The 18,038-nt window shown below is 39.3% G+C and overlaps 1 protein-coding gene across 2 annotated transcripts in view; it reads right to left on the reverse strand.

Annotated features, from left to right (window-relative positions):
* The window catches only part of pdxdc1 (pyridoxal-dependent decarboxylase domain containing 1), a 31,239-nt gene extending 13,201 nt beyond the window's left edge, over positions 1-18,038 (reverse strand). The window contains exons 1-13 of one of the 2 annotated variants that reach the window (XM_026325108.1): positions 17,864-18,038; positions 14,638-14,732; positions 14,317-14,385; positions 13,248-13,325; positions 12,233-12,379; positions 11,536-11,725; positions 10,861-10,929; positions 10,698-10,776; positions 10,481-10,565; positions 9,931-9,979; positions 9,351-9,452; positions 9,097-9,222; positions 8,225-8,275 (exon numbers count right to left, since the gene is read on the reverse strand). In XM_026325108.1, the coding sequence (XP_026180893.1) occupies positions 8,225-8,275; positions 9,097-9,222; positions 9,351-9,452; positions 9,931-9,979; positions 10,481-10,565; positions 10,698-10,776; positions 10,861-10,929; positions 11,536-11,725; positions 12,233-12,379; positions 13,248-13,325; positions 14,317-14,385; positions 14,638-14,714 (1,122 nt within the window). In that variant the 5' untranslated portion in view covers positions 14,715-14,732; positions 17,864-18,038. The remainder of the gene's footprint in view (positions 1-8,224; positions 8,276-9,096; positions 9,223-9,350; positions 9,453-9,930; positions 9,980-10,480; positions 10,566-10,697; positions 10,777-10,860; positions 10,930-11,535; positions 11,726-12,232; positions 12,380-13,247; positions 13,326-14,316; positions 14,386-14,637; positions 14,733-17,863) is intronic. The other variant, XM_026325109.1, reaches the window with a different exon arrangement.

Raw genomic sequence — 18,038 nt, forward strand, 5'->3', positions numbered from 1 at the left:
GTCTATTGAGCAACTGATTCTGACACCTTCCAAACATCTCCTTATTCAGAGCCCCTCCAGATGGGAGAGCAGACCAAGAACATGCTGAAGATCTGCTGGCTGCATGACATTTCTCCCTTAAGGGCAGGGGCAGGGTTAGGGTTAGGGTTAGGCCTCTTCTTCTTTTCCTTCCGGCTGTTCCCTTCAGGGGTCGCTACAGCGAATCATCTGCCTCCATTCAACCTATCCTCTGTATCCTCCTCACCCACACCAACTATCCTCATGTCCTCCTGCACTACATCCAAGAACCTCCTCTTTGGTCTTCTTCTAGGCCTCGTTCCTGGCAGCTCTAACCTCAGCAACCTTTTACTAATGTATTCACTGTCCCACCTCTGAACATGTCCAAACCATCTCAATCTGGCTTCCCTGGCTTTTTCTCCAAAACATCTAACATGAGTTGTTCCTCTGATGTACTCATTCCTGATCCTATCCATCCTCGTCACTCCCAGAGAGAACCTCAACATCTTCAGCTCTGCTACCTCCAGATCTGCCTCCTGTCTTTGTCTCAGTGCCACTGTCTCTAAACCAGACAACATTGCTGGTCTCACCACTGTCTTGTACACCTTTCCTTTCATTCTTGCTGACACTCTTTTGTCACACATCACACCTGACACTTTCCTCCACCCATTCCAACCTACTTGCACACATCTCTTCACTTCTTGACCCTAGGTACTTAAAATCCTCCACCTTCTTCACCTCTACTCCCTGTAACCTCACCGTTCTACTTGTGTCCCTCTCATTTATACACATGTACTCTGTTTTACTGCGGCTAACCTTCATTCCTCTCCTTTCCAGAGCAAACCTCCACCTCTCTAGATTTTCCTCCACCTGCTCCCTGCTCTCACTACAGATGACAATGTCATCTGCAAACATCATGGTCCACGGAGATTCCTGTCTAACCTCATTTGTCAGCCTGTTCATCACCACAGCAAACAAGAAGGGGCTCAAAGCTGATCCCTGGTGCAGCCCCACCTCCACCTTGAACTCATCTGTCACCCCTACAGCACACCTCACCACTGTCTTACAGCTCTCATACATGTCCTGCACCATTCAAACATACTTCTCTGCCACTCCAGACTTCCTCATACAAAACCACAGCTCCTCTCTCGGGACCCTGTCATACGCTTTTTCCAAATCTACAAAGACACAATGCAGCTCCTTCTGGCCTTCTCTGAACTTCTCCATCAGCATTCTCAAAGCAAATATTGCATCTGTGGTGCTCTTTCTTGGCATGAAACCATACTGCTGCTCACAAATGCTCATTTCTTACCTCAGCCTAGACTCCACTACTCTTTCTCATAACTTCATTGTGTGACTCATCAGCTTTATTCCTCTGTAGTTTCCACAGCTCTACACGCCCCCCTTGTTCTTAAAGATGGGCACCAGTACACTTCTCCTCCATTCCTCAGGCATCCTCTCACTCTCCAAGATCTTGTTAAGTAGCCCAGTCAAAAACTCTACTGCCACCTCTCCTAAACACTTCCATACCTCCACAGGTATGTCGTCAGGACCAACTACCTTTCCACTCTTCATCCTCTTCAATGCCTTCCTCACTTTATCCTTACTGATCTTTGCTACTTCCTGCTCCACATCAGTCACCTCTTCTACTCTGTGCTCTCTAACATTTTCCTCATTCATCAGCACTTCAAAGTATTCCTTCCATCTTTCCATCACAGTTGTGGCACCTGTCAACACATTTCCATCCCTGTCCTTGCTCACCCTAACCTGCTGCACATCCCTTTCCATCAGTTTCTCTGCCTCGCCAACCTGTACAAATCCAGCTCTCCCTCCTTAGTGTCCAACCCATCATACAAATCCTCGGATGTCCTTTGTTTGGCCTTTGCCACCTCTACCTTCACTTTACACTGCATCTCCCTGTATTCCTGTCTGTTTTCTTCTGTCCTCTTAGTGTCCCACTTCTTCTTAGCTAATCTTTTCCTCTAAACACACTCCTGAACTTCCTCATTCCACCACCAAGTCTCTTTATCTGCTTTCCTCTTTCCAGATGACACACCAAATACCCTACCTGTCTCCCTGATCACGTTAGCTGTAGCTGTCCAGTCATCTGGAAGAACCTTCAGACCTCCCACAGCCTGTTTCAGCTCCTCCCTGAAAGCCACACAACACTCTTCCTTTTTCAACTTACACCACTTGGTCCTCTGTTCTGCCCTTGTCCTCTTCATCTTCCTCACCACCAGAGTCATCCTACACACCACCATCCTATGCTGTCTGTCTACACTCTCCCCAGCCACTACTTTGCAGTCACTGATCTCTTTCAGGTTGAAATGTCTGCACAAGATGTAATCAACTTGTGTGCTCCTGCCTCCACTCTTATATGTCACCCTATGCTCCTCCCTTTTCTAGAAAAATGTGTTCACTACAGCCGTTTCCATCCTTTTTGTGAAGTCTACCACCCTCTGTCCTTCTGCATTCCTGTCCTGCATACCAAACTTACCCTGCATACCAAACTTACCCATCACTTCCTCGTCACCTCTGTTTCCCTCACCAACATGTCCATTGAAATCTGCCCCAATCACCACTCTCTCACCACTAGGGACTACCCTGAATTTCTCCTTCTCTTCTAAGTCACATCCTACCTGTGGGGCATAACCACTGACAACATTCAACATCACACCTTCAACTTCCAGATTCAGACTCATCACCCTATCTGACACTCTCTTCACCTCCAGAACATTCCCAGGAAATCCTCCTTCAGGAAAACTCCTACTCTATTCCTCTTTCAATTCACACCATGATAAAACAGCTTGAGAACTGCTCCTAAACTACTCCTAAACATCTTCTGGATGATGGAATGATAGTTTGAATGTGCTATACATAGATAATTTAAAAAGAACCTGTGTGCCTTAGTAAGGTAAAGCACTCAAAATAACCTACAAATGACACTCAAACTTTAAATAGGTGCGCCCCTCAGTACAATACTTATATTAATGCACCATCACATACCCTCACATCATCACATGCTGCATACCATAGACATGTTGCTATAGTTTGCAAGTAAGTTTTCATGGGTGTAGGTGGCTTGGAAGAAAATGTCCAGACTCTAACCTTCACCCATAAAGCTGTGTCATCAGTTTAACCTCCAGGCTGGCAGGAGCCAGTACTAAATCCATTTCCAGATAATCCTGTGGGGAGGGTGTAAATGCGCACAGGTGTGTTGTCTTTGATTGTTCAAACAACCTTCGCACGTGATTGGTCAAACAGTGTGCCACTACAACTCGACTAAAGCAAACACAATATAGCACTAACCACCTTTTTACTTTTCAGCTTCCATTTACCTTCTATGTATACATCTGTAAGGGCTTTTTATAAGAGCAATGGAGAGCACTAAATGATGATGTGGTGCTGTGACATTTTTGACTACACACATCAGAACTGTTATTATTTTAATGATTTACATTAGATCCTTCCCAGATTTACCAGGATCTAATACCAACCAGAACCAACCACCTTTGCCCTACAAGGTCAGGTTATGGGCTCTCCAGGTTACAGCTTAGCAACTTCCAGTGGTGGAAAAGACATGGTTCCCATGAAAGGACATATTCTGGTTGGAATAACAGATTTATCAGTCAAACTCGTATCAAACACTTAAACACAACACCAAGTTTTACAACACTCAGAATTTCACCTCTCTGAGTATTTACTGTAGATTGGCCACTGCATTGACTTGGCAGATGAGAAAATGTGCAACCTGTTTCAACATTTTTGCAAAAGGACTAGAGCTTTGCTTTTGTCTCAGACATCTGCAATGGGACCTCTGCTGCCCTGAAAGCAGCCATATATATATCATATACCAGTAGGTACAGAACCAAAAGGAGTAGTACTATGAAGGATCCTCTCAATCCTAGCAATAGACCCAGCTTCTACACTTTTGTAAACACCTTTGCAATCACAAATAAACACAAAAGATTCAAAACCATCAGGATGATAAACAGTGTCACATACTTTTTTGTATCCTCAGCTTTGTCTAACACATGGTGCTTGAATATTCTTTTGCAATAAATCATGCAGAAAACTGCACTGTTTTACAGTTTGTTTTAGTTGTGGCTAATGTACTGTTCAGATTTTTACATACCTGAAGATTTTTTCTAACTCTAAATTAGTATTCTTTAAATACAAGTAATACAAATATTGAAAAACTTTGGAGTTATTGTTGACCAGGACATGTCCTTTAACTCACACAAACAAATCTCTAGAACTGCATTCTTTCACCTGCGCAACATTGCCAAAATTAGGAACATCCTGTCTCAAAATGATGCAGAAAAACTAGTCCATGCATTTGTTACCTCAAGGCTAGATTACTGCAACTCATTACTATCTGGATGTCCCAGTATCGCCATAAAAAGCCTACAGTTAATCCACAATGCTGCAGCCAGAGTCCTGACAGGAACTAGCAAGAGAGATCATATTTCTCCTATATTAGCTTCTCTTCATTGGCTCCCTGTAAAATATAGAATAGAATTTAAAATCCTTCTCCTCACAATCAAATCCCTTCATGATCAAGCTCTTTCATACCTTAAAGACCTCATAGTACCATATTATCCCAATAGACCACTTTGCTCTCAGAGTGCAGGTCTACTTGTGGTTCCCAGAATTTCCAAAAGCAGACTGGGAGGCAGAGCCTTTAGCTATCAAGCTCCTCTCCTGTGGAACTAGCTCCCAGTCTGGGTTTAGGAGGCAGACACTCTCTGTACTTTGTGCTCTCTCCCTCTCTCTCTGTTCTCTCTCTGTACCTTCTGCAGGTGTCCCTGGTCCTGGAGCTGTATATGGCTGATGTGCAGTTACTGGCCCCACCAACCTTCAGTGTCTATTTGTTGTTTATTGTTGTTGTTCTTTTTTCTCTCCTATATCCACTCACCCCAACCGGTCGAGGCAGATGGCCACCCAAACTAAGCCCGGTTCTGCTGGAGGTTTTTTCTTCCGTTAAAGGGAGTTTTTCCTCTCCACTGTCGCCAAGTGCTTGCTCATAAGGGATTTGTTGGGTTTTTGTTTTTGTAAAGTGCCTTGAGATGATTTGTATTGTGATTTGGTGCTATACAAATAAAATTGAATTGAATTGAATTGAACATAGTGTACTGTTTATCCAGCAAACCTCTAAATGCTTGGATCTTATATTATAGGGCTTATATTGTGGCCCAAAACATGTTCGGATTTCTTTAAGTCCATATTTAGAAACAACCCAGATCCCCTCTGCCCTATAGCAGCTATTTTGTAAGTTATAAGAAATGTACATCATTTATGAGCACAGTAGGTAATGTCTCAAGTTTACACCCTGCCAATTAGAATAAGACCTGATGAATAATGCAAATACTCTTTTTTTCAATTTTTAATGTATGCAGTTAGAAACCAAGGACAGTATGTAGAGATGTATGAACCAGAGTCTGGCCCTGAATGGAACGGGGAGGAACTTGCTGTTGCATAATTAAGACATGAACTAGATATTTCAGAATGGTAGGAAAACAGCTACATTAATTTAGCTGAGTCACATAAAGAGGTAAGTGCTACTTTTGCTAACAGATAGAATGAAACATGAATTTCAGCCATTGCTGATGTAAATTTCCATGCAAAGACTCTTTAAATGCAGAACAAACTGCAATGGCACACTTGAAATGTCCTGCTCCTTGCTTGTCATTTTTGGCTCCAGACCCCCACTAAAGAGGTTAGTATGCTCCCTATACTCTCAGTGTTGCTGTGCACAGTGGGTGGTCTTATCCATTTTCACAGCTCAGGGTCACCTCACGACGACAACAATTTCAATAGCGCTCACTCAGAGAGGAGATTCAAAATTTTACATATAAACACCACAGAGATAGTAGTTTAGTAGTTTAAACCCCGCCATCACCCTAGTTCGTCTAAAAGGCTTTTTGTTTTCAGTCATCATCATCATGTTCTCATACAATAATGTAAATTGTAAGCTTGTTTAAATATGTTTATAATAACAATAAAAATTGAAAAACACTATGGCCTTACTTTACTATGGATATTTCTGTGTTTCAACACAATGCTTGAAATGTATTTTCCAAATGAATCCTTAGGTGGCCTCAGTAGTCTAATGGTGTGTACATGTATTTGGATTACTAACTAAAGGAAGTAATGAGATGCAACAGCACATGACACATTCATTGATTATTCATGACCCTTGTATTTCTACAAAAGGCGACAAAAAATGAGTGTGGAGAGGCATCTCCCAAAGTACCTCAAAAAACATGCCTGAGTGGTCCACATAAACATTTAGGAAGAAGTGAACAGTCCATCAGCCAATGGAGACCCAAATGCCCCTGAGCTGATATGGGTGAAAAAAATGGTAAGGAGTGACAGGAAGAAAGAAAAGGAAGAGAAGGGAGGACAGAGGAAGGAGAAGGGGGCATGTGAGGAAGACAGGCAGAGGCTTGGTCCCACCTACAATAGAGAGCATGAGAGAGCCCAGAACGTCCCGCAGTGAAGCCCCGGAGATGGGAGGCATTGGCGACGCCACGCCCTGAAACCAAGGTGACCCACACTGGCTATACAGCTATATACACATAAAAATGGACTCTCATACACACTTACAGACTTATATACATCTTACTAACAGAGTGGTACTAAAAACTCAAACTGCTGCTGTTTTACAAAGTGAAAGTTGCTGACAAAGACAACATTGAATTTTTTTTTTTTAGATCAAGCTACAGTGAGTTTGAGCAGTACAGTGTGATGATTTTTAACCCACACTTTGATTGTTCACTGCATCTTCATTATAGTAATATTAATAAATGATGTTACAAACCCAGGCACTCAGTTTAAATCATATAACATCACAGTAACTATATGGATACAGTGTGCACTTTAGTAGATACTAGTGAACAAGTCTTTATGCCAAGTCCCTGAGACAGTTTCCATATCAACGCACTGCTGATGTTACCATGATCAAAGCTTCGATGAGAGAGATCTCCGTCTCAAGCACATCCCTGTCTTTGAATATCTGGAGGTCATTGCTTCATTTTCAGAATTTTTACATTATTTATTATTACATGCATCTCTGATTCTCTGTGCTCCTCATCATAAATTAACCAAGATTAGTGTGAATTCCACATGTGCGTGGTGATAATTAAATGTGTAAGGGTTGTGACTTTCAGGTTTTCATGACTGTTGCTTCTGAGTTAATGTGTTTAGAAAAAGCACTAAACAGACAAAGGCTTCAAGTTTCATGGTGGTGTACTGCTTAAAAGATAAAGTAGAGTTAATGCTAATTAAAAATAATGACCTGTGTATTGTGGCTCTATCAGCAATCTCAGCTATTGGTATCATTAACTTAATCACAGTCTAAGAGATGTTTACCTGTTCAATTCCAGTTCACCACTGATATCTCTCAGCAACTAATATTTAGCTCCAGTTGCAATGTTGACTGAAATCTGAAAAACATTTGCTGCTTCAGAAAAGAAAATCTGACCATTATAACATATCTCATCACTTGTTGCTTATGTAAATGTGGTGATATTCAATATTTTTCTTATTGTCAACAACTTCCATGAAAAACCATAATCAGACAGCATCCAATGGATGTATCCTACTAACACAGGACACATCCACTGCATTGTGTGTATTTAAAACCTGTATATCTATTTTATTCCTCTGTGCAGCGGATCTCCATCTCTATAAAACGTATCATTGAACCACACTGTTGCTCTGGGTGACATGTTTTGTCCCTCCTGCTTCAGTAATGCTCATTAAAAGTACAGTGATAACCTGTTTTTAGCAAAGTACAGGGCATTTTTTAAGTTGAAAGTGACACACTCAGCATAACAGGTAATTACCACTAGTTTACCACCATGAGGCTTGTGGCCAAAGTCAGGTATCGGCATATATTTGAGTCATATTTATAGTGACAGGAGTTATTTCATATTAGGATTAATTGTTTCCTAAAGGTTGTCTTCTTTCAGAAGTATAGATAGTCTGTCAGTCATACACGGCAGCATGTAGTGAATAAGGGACTATGATACATACATACCATAGGGCTTTATATTTATTGAGGTGCAATGTCAAATCAAAGATACACAGCATGAGTGGTGACAGATGTTCAAATACTTTGAAATATTTTTGAAATACTAACTACTACATTGCAAAGTATTTTTATGACTGTTCACTTTTTATTATATGAGACATAATGATAGAACATTAAGAAATCACCTACCGATGTTTTGATAGAGGCCAGAGATTTTAGCTTCTGCAGGAGCTGCTGACTCTAGAGTGCAGAGGGATAAAATTGAAATGCACAGAATATGATTTCAAAGCTCTACATCATAATGATACATAATAACCAGATTTCACTTCTGAATTTCACTGCTTGTTGAAAATGAGAATTTTGATTGCTTGCTTTCTTTCTGAGAGCATCTCCTCTGGGTAGGAACATCAGTTAGAAGAAGTGGTTAGGTAGCCTGGCTCTGTCCAAAGTTCAAAACTACATCTATCAACATGTTCGCTCACTGATGCATTATATCCATACTAATGTGAAACACAGAACTGACAGTTTAGGGAGTACTTGGAACTATTTCTTGATGAACAATAGTTAATTCATCATCCAGCATCTCTGGTATCCTTATATGGTGTATAAGTAGAGGTTTTGATTTTGGTCTCTGCAATAGTCGATTTGCAAATATATAACTCAATGTGCAGATGTGTGTCTCAATATGTGTGTGTATTTGCAAATGCAAAGAAATTTATAAATCTGTACTCAAATTTGTAAATGTGTACAAAAGTCTTAAGTGCAAAAATATTTAATTATTTAGCTTTCCTGACCAATAAATTAATTACTATCACAATTACTAAAAATCTGAGTACAGATTTACAAATTCCTGCCCACATTCACAAATGCAAGTACATAGATTAAGATACGCATTTGCAAATCAATTTCCACAGATTTGCAGATTGAGATAGTCTGAGTCTGAGCATGCACACACACAGACATCTGACTACACACATACCTATTGAGACACAACTACACAGCTCTCTATAATTTGCAAATTATGGTACAATAAAAGCCCCATACAATTAAGTGATGCTCACCAGGACAGTGGCATGCCTGATTGTCTGGACAATTCCATCGTGACCAAGGTACTGCAGGGAGAGCCAGAGAGGGAGCGCTCGCAGCTTCTCCACAGGCTGGCTGGAAGTCAAACCTGCTGCCAGAGACTGAGAGAAATCACAGACATAAGGCAGTGAGTCAGTTACAGAGAGTTAAAGACAAGAATCCCAATTACAATCACAACAGCAATGGTGAAAAATGATCACTATCTTTATATAAAATTATATGAGCTTACAAGTGCTGGGTCCTCATGTCTGTAGAGGGTGACAGCAGTTACAGCAGGCAATCCTAGCCACTGACCGGGAGCCAGTGTCATACTATCACATCTGGTGGCTGCCTGGATGGGAATAACCCCGGATACACACCAGTTACAGGAGAAAGTCAACATAAGACAGCATTTCCTGAGTACGTTGTTTCTATAATCAAAGTTTGGTGAGTCAACAGTGGAACAGATGGCATGAAAAGCAAACAGATATAGAGAGTGAAGATTTGGATGCTTGTCTGTTCTTCTCTTCCAACTGCTCGATTTCTCTATGTTTTTACAATGTTTGACTTCACCCATCTGTAAAAGTAATGGGTTTGGACTCCTGACAATGTTCTGTTATGGCTTTATTCAGACATCACAAGGATGTTGCAGAAATGAAACTGCATTAACCTTGGTTGAAACATACATGAGTTTTCTCATTGGCTACATTAAGTGGTGGATTTTAAAACTTATTTTGACACTGAATTTCCATTTCCACCCATTATCACCACACATATTCTCATCAGTTCAACCATTTATTAGATAACATTGGTAATTGTGATGAAATTACCATGACAGCAGATGTGACCTGACCCAGTGCCAGGGTTGCCAGGTTGACCCTGAAGAAGAAAACACAGTTTTAGAAGAAATAGATTACACTACTGGTGAAAACAAGTAATGATTATAACAATTTATTGCATTTATAAAATCCATTTAAAAAATCCATTAAAAAAATAAAATAAAATAAATAAATAAAAATTATATATATATATATATATATATATATATATGTATATATGAATTATGCAATTATATTATATACATATAATTTTGTACATGTAATTTTTGTATACATACATATAGACACACACACACTCATGGCACACCCTTGAGGTCATAACTTGTCCTTTTGTCATTTTTGTGTACAGAGTAAACATACAAGATCCAATGAGGTTATTAGCGAGTGGTGTATGTTTGCACTTTGGACAAAGCCAGGCTAGCTGATACTCCCTGCATCCAGTCTTTATGAAAACCCAAATGAACCAGGTCTCACTTAGGAAAAAGGAAACAAGAACAATGCTGCCAAATGATATGTTTATTTGAGACCAGAAGGACCCCACCCTTCCACATGAAGCCACATGTTGTACTGATCACACAGGTCCTTCAGACGACCCAATTTGTCTGTATGGCCTGCTCCAGGGGTACCTGGGGAAAAAACAAATAACATATTAAATAACAAATTAACGTATTTAAACTGTATGAAAATAAACAAAATATTTAATTTATCTCCACACACATAAGGCAAAGTGCAATGTTTGAAAAGTGACTGTCCTTCACCTGCATTGGCAATCAACAGCAGAGGAACTTTCCCAGCTTCAGTGTCCTCCTTGATGAGTTTGTCCAGCAGAGCAACATCCTGACAGTAATTAACAGCGTGTAAGTCAAAACCACTTTGAATTAACTACCTAATTATGCATGTTTTTCATTTGTATTCTCCTACCATTTGGTGTTGGGATCCAAAGATGGTGTTACATGGGACTCTGCACAAACTAGAGAGAGGCAGGCCGAGCTAAAGACAAATGATAGATATTAAAAATACCTTCTATTACATATGTACTTGCTTGCAATACAATATACGTGGCCATATACAGTACAGGTGTAGGGCTCTTAAAGCCTATACATCATAGTTACTAGGGATAACATGATTAACTAACTAAAAATATTAAGGCCCTTATGATACCTACCTTATGATACTGTGCAGTATTTTTTTATGTTTGCTTTTTAACAAAATTACCAAGTAAACAAACTAACATATATCTTAAAAAACTCACTTTTATTGAGAGCTACATTGTAAAAGCTAGAACACTCAGAAGCTCTGTTAGTGCTGCCTTGTGAAATGCGCCTATTGCAGGAATTACAAATGGCCACTATACACTTTTTATTTGCTAATTTGAAATATTTCCACACTGCAAACATTTTAACTGTGTTGTGCTGCCAGTTGTACTCTGTTTAACACCTGTGTGACAACGGGGGCCACAAAGGATCAGGCTTACATTTGTGCTCAATAAAGCTGATACAGATCCAGGGAAAAAAAAAAAAAAAAAAAAAAATCACACACAAGGTCTCTATTCTTTACAATTTATGCATGTGTTCATGTGTCTTCCACCATTCCTACCTGGTTGCACAAGTGCTGTCCCAGACCAGGCCTGCAGGAGGCACTCTGGTAGATTACTGGCTGTTTGGCACTTAGAACTGCATAGCCTTCCGAGGCATATTCCTCATAACGGGCATTGATGACCAGCCGACACACTCTGACCAGGCCATCCCTGTCATCTTCATGGAAGTAGGCTGAACCATTTTCATACCTGAACAACAGATAAAATTAGTGTCAATGCAACAAGTCTAAAGAAAGAGAACAGAAAGCAGAAAATAACACTAACCAAGTTCCACCAGTGTTGTGAGTCACTGAAAGATATTACAGAACTAAATGATCAAACTACAGAATCTGAATTATTAATCGCTTTTAGTTTTAACCCATTTTTCCATATTGTCATATTCATTCTAAATTTCTCTTTGGGGATTAATAAAGTTTATCCTATTTTATCTTTCTATGCAGGACCACTGTATTAGACTGCACTAGCTTTTAGTCCTTCAAGCGAGTCTGCACATTATGTAGATCACTAAAGTATGATCCACACAATGGCATCTGAGACTTTAATGAGGACTTTGCTGAGCAAGTATATCGATAACAGCAAAGATAATGAGCTACTGTGTCCTAGCTGATTCCAGTTTTTACTGTGTAATAATAATGTTAACAGCATATAACAGAAGTAAATTCTATCGATCTGAAGGTATAATGTAGTAACATGTACCTAAACAGTTTGCAGAGCCACAATGTGGTGTCAGACAGGATCCGAGTGGTCAGCTTCCGCAGTCGCTCTCTGTCCAACACTGAAATGTAGGCTGCCAGGCTGTGACCCAACAATGCCATATGACCCTGTTCACCCACATTCTGCATCCTAATGGAGATACCAAATAGCAGCTTTATCATACTCCTCATAATGACGGCTATTTCCTCAATTCTTTACTCATTTTTACACATAACTCATAGTGTCCATACACTAAATGTGTTGGCTTGTGTTTTTTTTTTAAATTGTGTTATTTATCTATACTTATGGCACCATTCAAGGTGGCACTTAAATTTCACAATGTACTTACTTTGCACAATGCAATGACAATAAAAACTTTCAAATCTAATTCTACCATATTTTCTGGACTATAATTTGCACCAGAATATAAATTGCATTTCTAATTATACTATTTATAGTTTAAATTAGCCAATTTAGAACATAGGCTAGGCATAACAACAAGTTGAAATGCATTACAGAATCCATCTGTGTCAAGTTAACAACTCCACCAACTTTGGGGAGGAAGGTGAAGTGGTGTGTCCTCCTCTCTCAGATTGCTTGAATGCTGACACTCACTCCAGACTGTATTTCAGCTGCAGACTTTATTACCTGCACTTTGAAGTCTGCAGTATAGCTCTTTGTTTTGGGCAGCATTTTAACTTGTTACACTAGGAGTTATAGCTTAGTGTGAACATAAGCATTTCTACTGTTTTGGTGGTAATATTGCAGTACTATCTTCAGTTGAAATCAAGAGTGCCATCTAATGCTAGTGACTATTCGACAAAATAGTAAACAGTAAATTAACACATACAGTATAAGTCGCTTCACCATATAAGTCACACAACAGGCCAGAGAACTAAAAAAAACTAAAGCTTATAGCTCAAAATATATATAGTAATTTAATATTCAAATAGTCAAAGTACAAATAGATGACATTACTATGTTTATTAAATTTATTTCACTAATTTCTTCTACTTACTGTTGGCTGGGGTTGTCCTCCTCGTCTTCATGAATGAGGTCGTGAACTAAGTGAAGTATAGTGGTAACATCCTGACCACTACACAGAAAATACAAACAAATTCAAACACTTCTGTAATTCATTCAAAATCGACCATAACATTAGAATCACTGACAAATCCTTTACAAAATGTATCTACACCCCCCCCCCCCCCCCCCAAAAAAAACTTAATAAATAAAAAAATCACACTTGCACAGTTTGCACCATCTATGTTATCAAAAGAGTTAAAGAAAGGAGAACCTTGACATTTCTTAAAATGCTGTATTTCCTACATCTGTGACACAGCAACACACATTTCAAAGGTATGTGCTGAAGTCTGTTTCACTAACTGTGAAAAATAAGCAGGCATGACGTTAATCTCTGGTAACATCACTGGCCTAGAAGTTACTCAATGAACTGCCACTGGTGTATTTAGACATTGTAGAAAATCAGCAGTAGTCCAGAGTTTTTAAAAAAGCCAGTAAGAGGACCTTATATTTCCGGACACACTGTCAAATACTGATCAATCTTTTAGAGGATGGTACAAAAAATGCCATTTTTAATAAATGTATAATGATAAAATGTTTGTGTGATTCTCTCAGGTGAGACTTTTACAAACTTTCTTCCTTTTCTAAAATACCATTCGCATATTACCAAGTTCATCAGAACTTGAGATTTACAGGATAACCTTAATCCTGTCATGGCCTAATGGATAGGGAGTCGGACTTGTAACCTGAAAGTTGTGGGTTAGAGTCTCAGGTCCGGCAGGAATTGTCGGTGGGGCGGAGTGAATAGTCAGCGCCCTGTCCATCTTCAATACCACAACTGAGGTGAGACCCTTGAGCAAGGCACCGGACCCCCCAACTGCTCCCTGGGTGCCGCACGTGTGTGTGTTCATGGTGTGTGTATTCACTGCTGTGTGTGTGCACTTTGGGATGGGTTAAATGCAGAGCACAAATTCCGAGTATGGGTCACCATACTTGGCCACAAAAGTCACTTTCACTTTCACTTAACTTTAGTCAGTATGTGTGTATTGTTGAGTATATCTTACTCTCCTTGCAGGGGGCCAGGGATGCTAGGTCTGCTGAAATGCCGCTTCTCTGTTCCTGTCGTCAACTCTCTAAACAGGTACACACCACCAAAACAGAAGATGCTCAAATCTCATGTAATATGCAATGATGCATTCACATGCTCAAATCAAGGTCAAAATTCAACCTAAGGTGGACATACAGCTGCTTTACATCTCTGACTCTGACTGATCCTCTCATCTTCAATTAAGTTATTAAATAATAAAAAAGTCAATCCCACACTGCCAGGTTTGATGATTTGCTTTTTTATTTAAAAGAATAAGGACAACAGGATCTAATCTTACCTTTGTTCATCTCTGAGGATCATCATGGCTTCACTCAGATTCTTGTCCACTTGAGCCAGCGTGGAGTCCGCCATCATTTAAATTGTGTGCGCGCGCTGTGAGAGAATTAAAGAGAATATTTTAAGTAGGCTTCAAAATCTGCACAATTGTAGTTGTGTACGCAATTATATATTGTGATTGTTTTTATATATACAGTGGGTACGGAAAGTATTCAGACCGCTTTAAATTTTTCACTCTTTGTGTCTTTGCAGCCATTTGCCAAAATCAAAAAAGTTCATTTTATTTCTCATTAATGTACACTCAGCACCCCATCTTGACAGAAAAAAAACAGAAATGTAGAAATTTTTGCAAATTTATTAAAAAAGAAAAACTGAAATATCACATGGTCATAAGTATGTATTTTTACTTTGATTTTGGCAAATGGCTGCAATGACACAAAGAGTGAAAAATTTAAAGGGGTCTGAATACTTTCCGTACCCACTGTAGGTCAATTAAGAGGTCAACAAACAAGAAACTAGCTCAAATGATCAGGCCTTCAAAAGAACGTACTGTAAACTCTCAAGACCTTTTGCACAAGGTCTACTGTGAGGTGCGAAGACAAACTTGTAAATTTTAACAGGTATGTTGCACACATATGTGGAGAGGTTTGTGTGTCACCATGCACCTGCAGTTCATACTAATAACTCAGTTTTCTGCAAAGCTGGACAGTGTCCTCTACAGTGATGTAGTGTTTTTGTGGTGAATGTAAAATTTGTGTCACACAGTAGATACAATGACAGGTGCAATGAAAGCTCATTTTATATGTGCATGTACAAATCCAGCTCTTTATAAGCATCAGTTAGAACATGCACTATCTACTATCAGCTATCAATATCAGCTATCTACAAGAGACACTTAGCTTTCACAGGTTCTGGGGACATGTGCAATCCCACTTTCACAGAATGATGAAAAAGAGAGCAGGGTTTTGATCTGATAACTAATTCATTCAGAAAAGCTTAATTGGCTACTTTTTTCATAATAGTAACCTGACTTAAAATCTAAATTTCCCATTGAGGGATCTGAGTAACTGATTAACTATAATGTGTTCTCCATAGACCATCTATTCTCACATTCACTAGGCAGGGCAATGTTAGTCACCAGCTGTAAGAAACTAAAGCCACCAGCATTTACAATGAATTGCTTACAATAAGTGGAAAAGCCTTAAATGTGAAAAAGTAAAAGCCTCCGTTTTGTATATGTTTTGTCACCTGGTATACAGGCTGGTCACAGAGAACCTGTTTTCCATAACTCTGTGAGCTCCTTTTGCATAATTTATTCTTCACATTAATCCACCACACAATCATTCACTGTGCGTCCCTCAGTTATTTCTGCATAAGCACATTACTAAAATAAACTAGTAATCGCTTGTCCATCAATCATGAATGCATTTATCTGAGTTTTAATATAATATATATAAATGCAGCCATGCATGTGTGTCCCCTAATACTGCATTCCCAGCAGTAGTGTTTATGTGTTGTGGATGGATGATTAATGTGCACTGTGAATTGTCAGACCATATACTGTGTATGCAGGTGTGTGTCTTTCTATACTATGTACAGTACAATCAATTCAGCTTGATTGCCAGACAACAAAGATTTTAAAGTCCTTCACTGTGCCCAATAGAGCAACCATAAAGTGCTCCCTTCAAGTAAACTTAAAATATGTTCACCTAGCACAAATATAAAAAAAATATAAAAAACTTCAAAAACTAGTGTATGAACAAACTATGCTAGGTGACAAATGATAGCCTGCTTAGTCAGTTTGTAAACATAGAAAGCAATAGAACAGTTTAATGTATCAGCATTGCCACTCTGAGCATGGACAAGATTTTTTTTTTCTACAGTTGCAAAAAAAAAGTAATGACACTGTTTGCAACTTCCTGGTTTTCTGCATAAACTGTTCATGAAATGTAACCTGATCTTAATTAGTCATAAATATTAACAAAAACAATATTTCTAAGCTAATGAAACACAGTCACGTTACTTGATGTCTTTATTCACCACACTCATTGAACTTACAAAGTGATAATGAAAAAAGTAATGACAACACAAGGCCAGGAATGGAATCTAGAGTACAATCTATTACTAGATGCTCTTGGAGTGGCCCAGTCCAAGCCCAGACCTCAACCCAACAGAAATGCTATGGAATGGCCTTATGTGTACATTTACAGGGCTTCAGAGTGCAACTAATTTGGTCTCAAATGTGACCAAAAATCTGTTTAGTAAATTGAGGAGGGGTGGACCCTCGCCTCCGATTGGCTCTGACTTTCATGTTCTGATACACCGATGTGAGTTTAAACACAAGACCTAGCTGCTATTCAATGCCTAAAACAGCATCAGACCAGCCAGCCAGGGACAGAGGCAGAAAAACAAAAACTATATTCCATTCATAAAGATTGGTTTGCACAGTCCCCATGGCTGAGTAATGACACAATGAGCAACTGATTGAGTAACTGTGAAAAATGTGCACATATATATAAATATTGCATATACTGTAAAGAATGCAGCCACTCATGGCTGGCCACTCGGCTCTTGCTGTCGACATTCAGCACTAAAAAAAAAAAATTGTGTTAAAGAAGCACATCCAAAGCTGTTCTCCCCACAGCATTTTAGCACCAGACAACAGCAAACTGCAGTAGTGAGGCAAAGGTGATTATTAAATTCTATGTTGCATACAATATTGCAAAAAAGATGCTTTTCAAAAATAATGATCCAAATGATGCTAATGAAAAAGACCTGAACATTAACTACAGTAACTATACTGTCTGTGCCCGGTTAGCTGGGGTCACTGCAGACACCTTAAAACAAAGACATCTATTGAACTTATGATTGATGGGGACACAGACATTTCCACGACATCTAAAGTGCCTAAAACCTCTGTAGGTATGGATAAATAAGTACACACATGTATTCAATTACTGTTAGAATTTGCATGTTCCAAATTTTTTCTAACCAGTTTTATGCAGTGCAATACAAATTAATATATTATTATTATTGTTGTTGTTGTTGTTGTTGTTGTTGTTGTTATTATCACTATCATCATAGGTATTGCCAGGTATCCTTTACACCAAGAAGTAAATGCATGAAATGTTAAGTAGTAAATATCAGGTCTCACACCACAGTTGCAGAGCTGTTGCTGCTGTCATGTTGGCTAGCGGCAGCCACACAGCAAGCCCTATGTCACTTACCTTCGATGCACACAGCTGACAACCTGGCCGGGACTCCTGTGGTAGGACACGTCTCGGTGACCCTGCTGGAAGCTTCGTGTCGGCCTTAAGCCGCGTGGGAAAGCGCTGGTTTTGACACGTATTTTCTACTGTAACTTCCTGCTGTCTTTCACTGCCTGAGCCGGACACTTTACTT

Source organism: Mastacembelus armatus, chromosome 8, assembly GCF_900324485.2.
Source record: "Mastacembelus armatus chromosome 8, fMasArm1.2, whole genome shotgun sequence".
Lineage (NCBI taxonomy): Eukaryota > Metazoa > Chordata > Actinopteri > Synbranchiformes > Mastacembelidae > Mastacembelus > Mastacembelus armatus.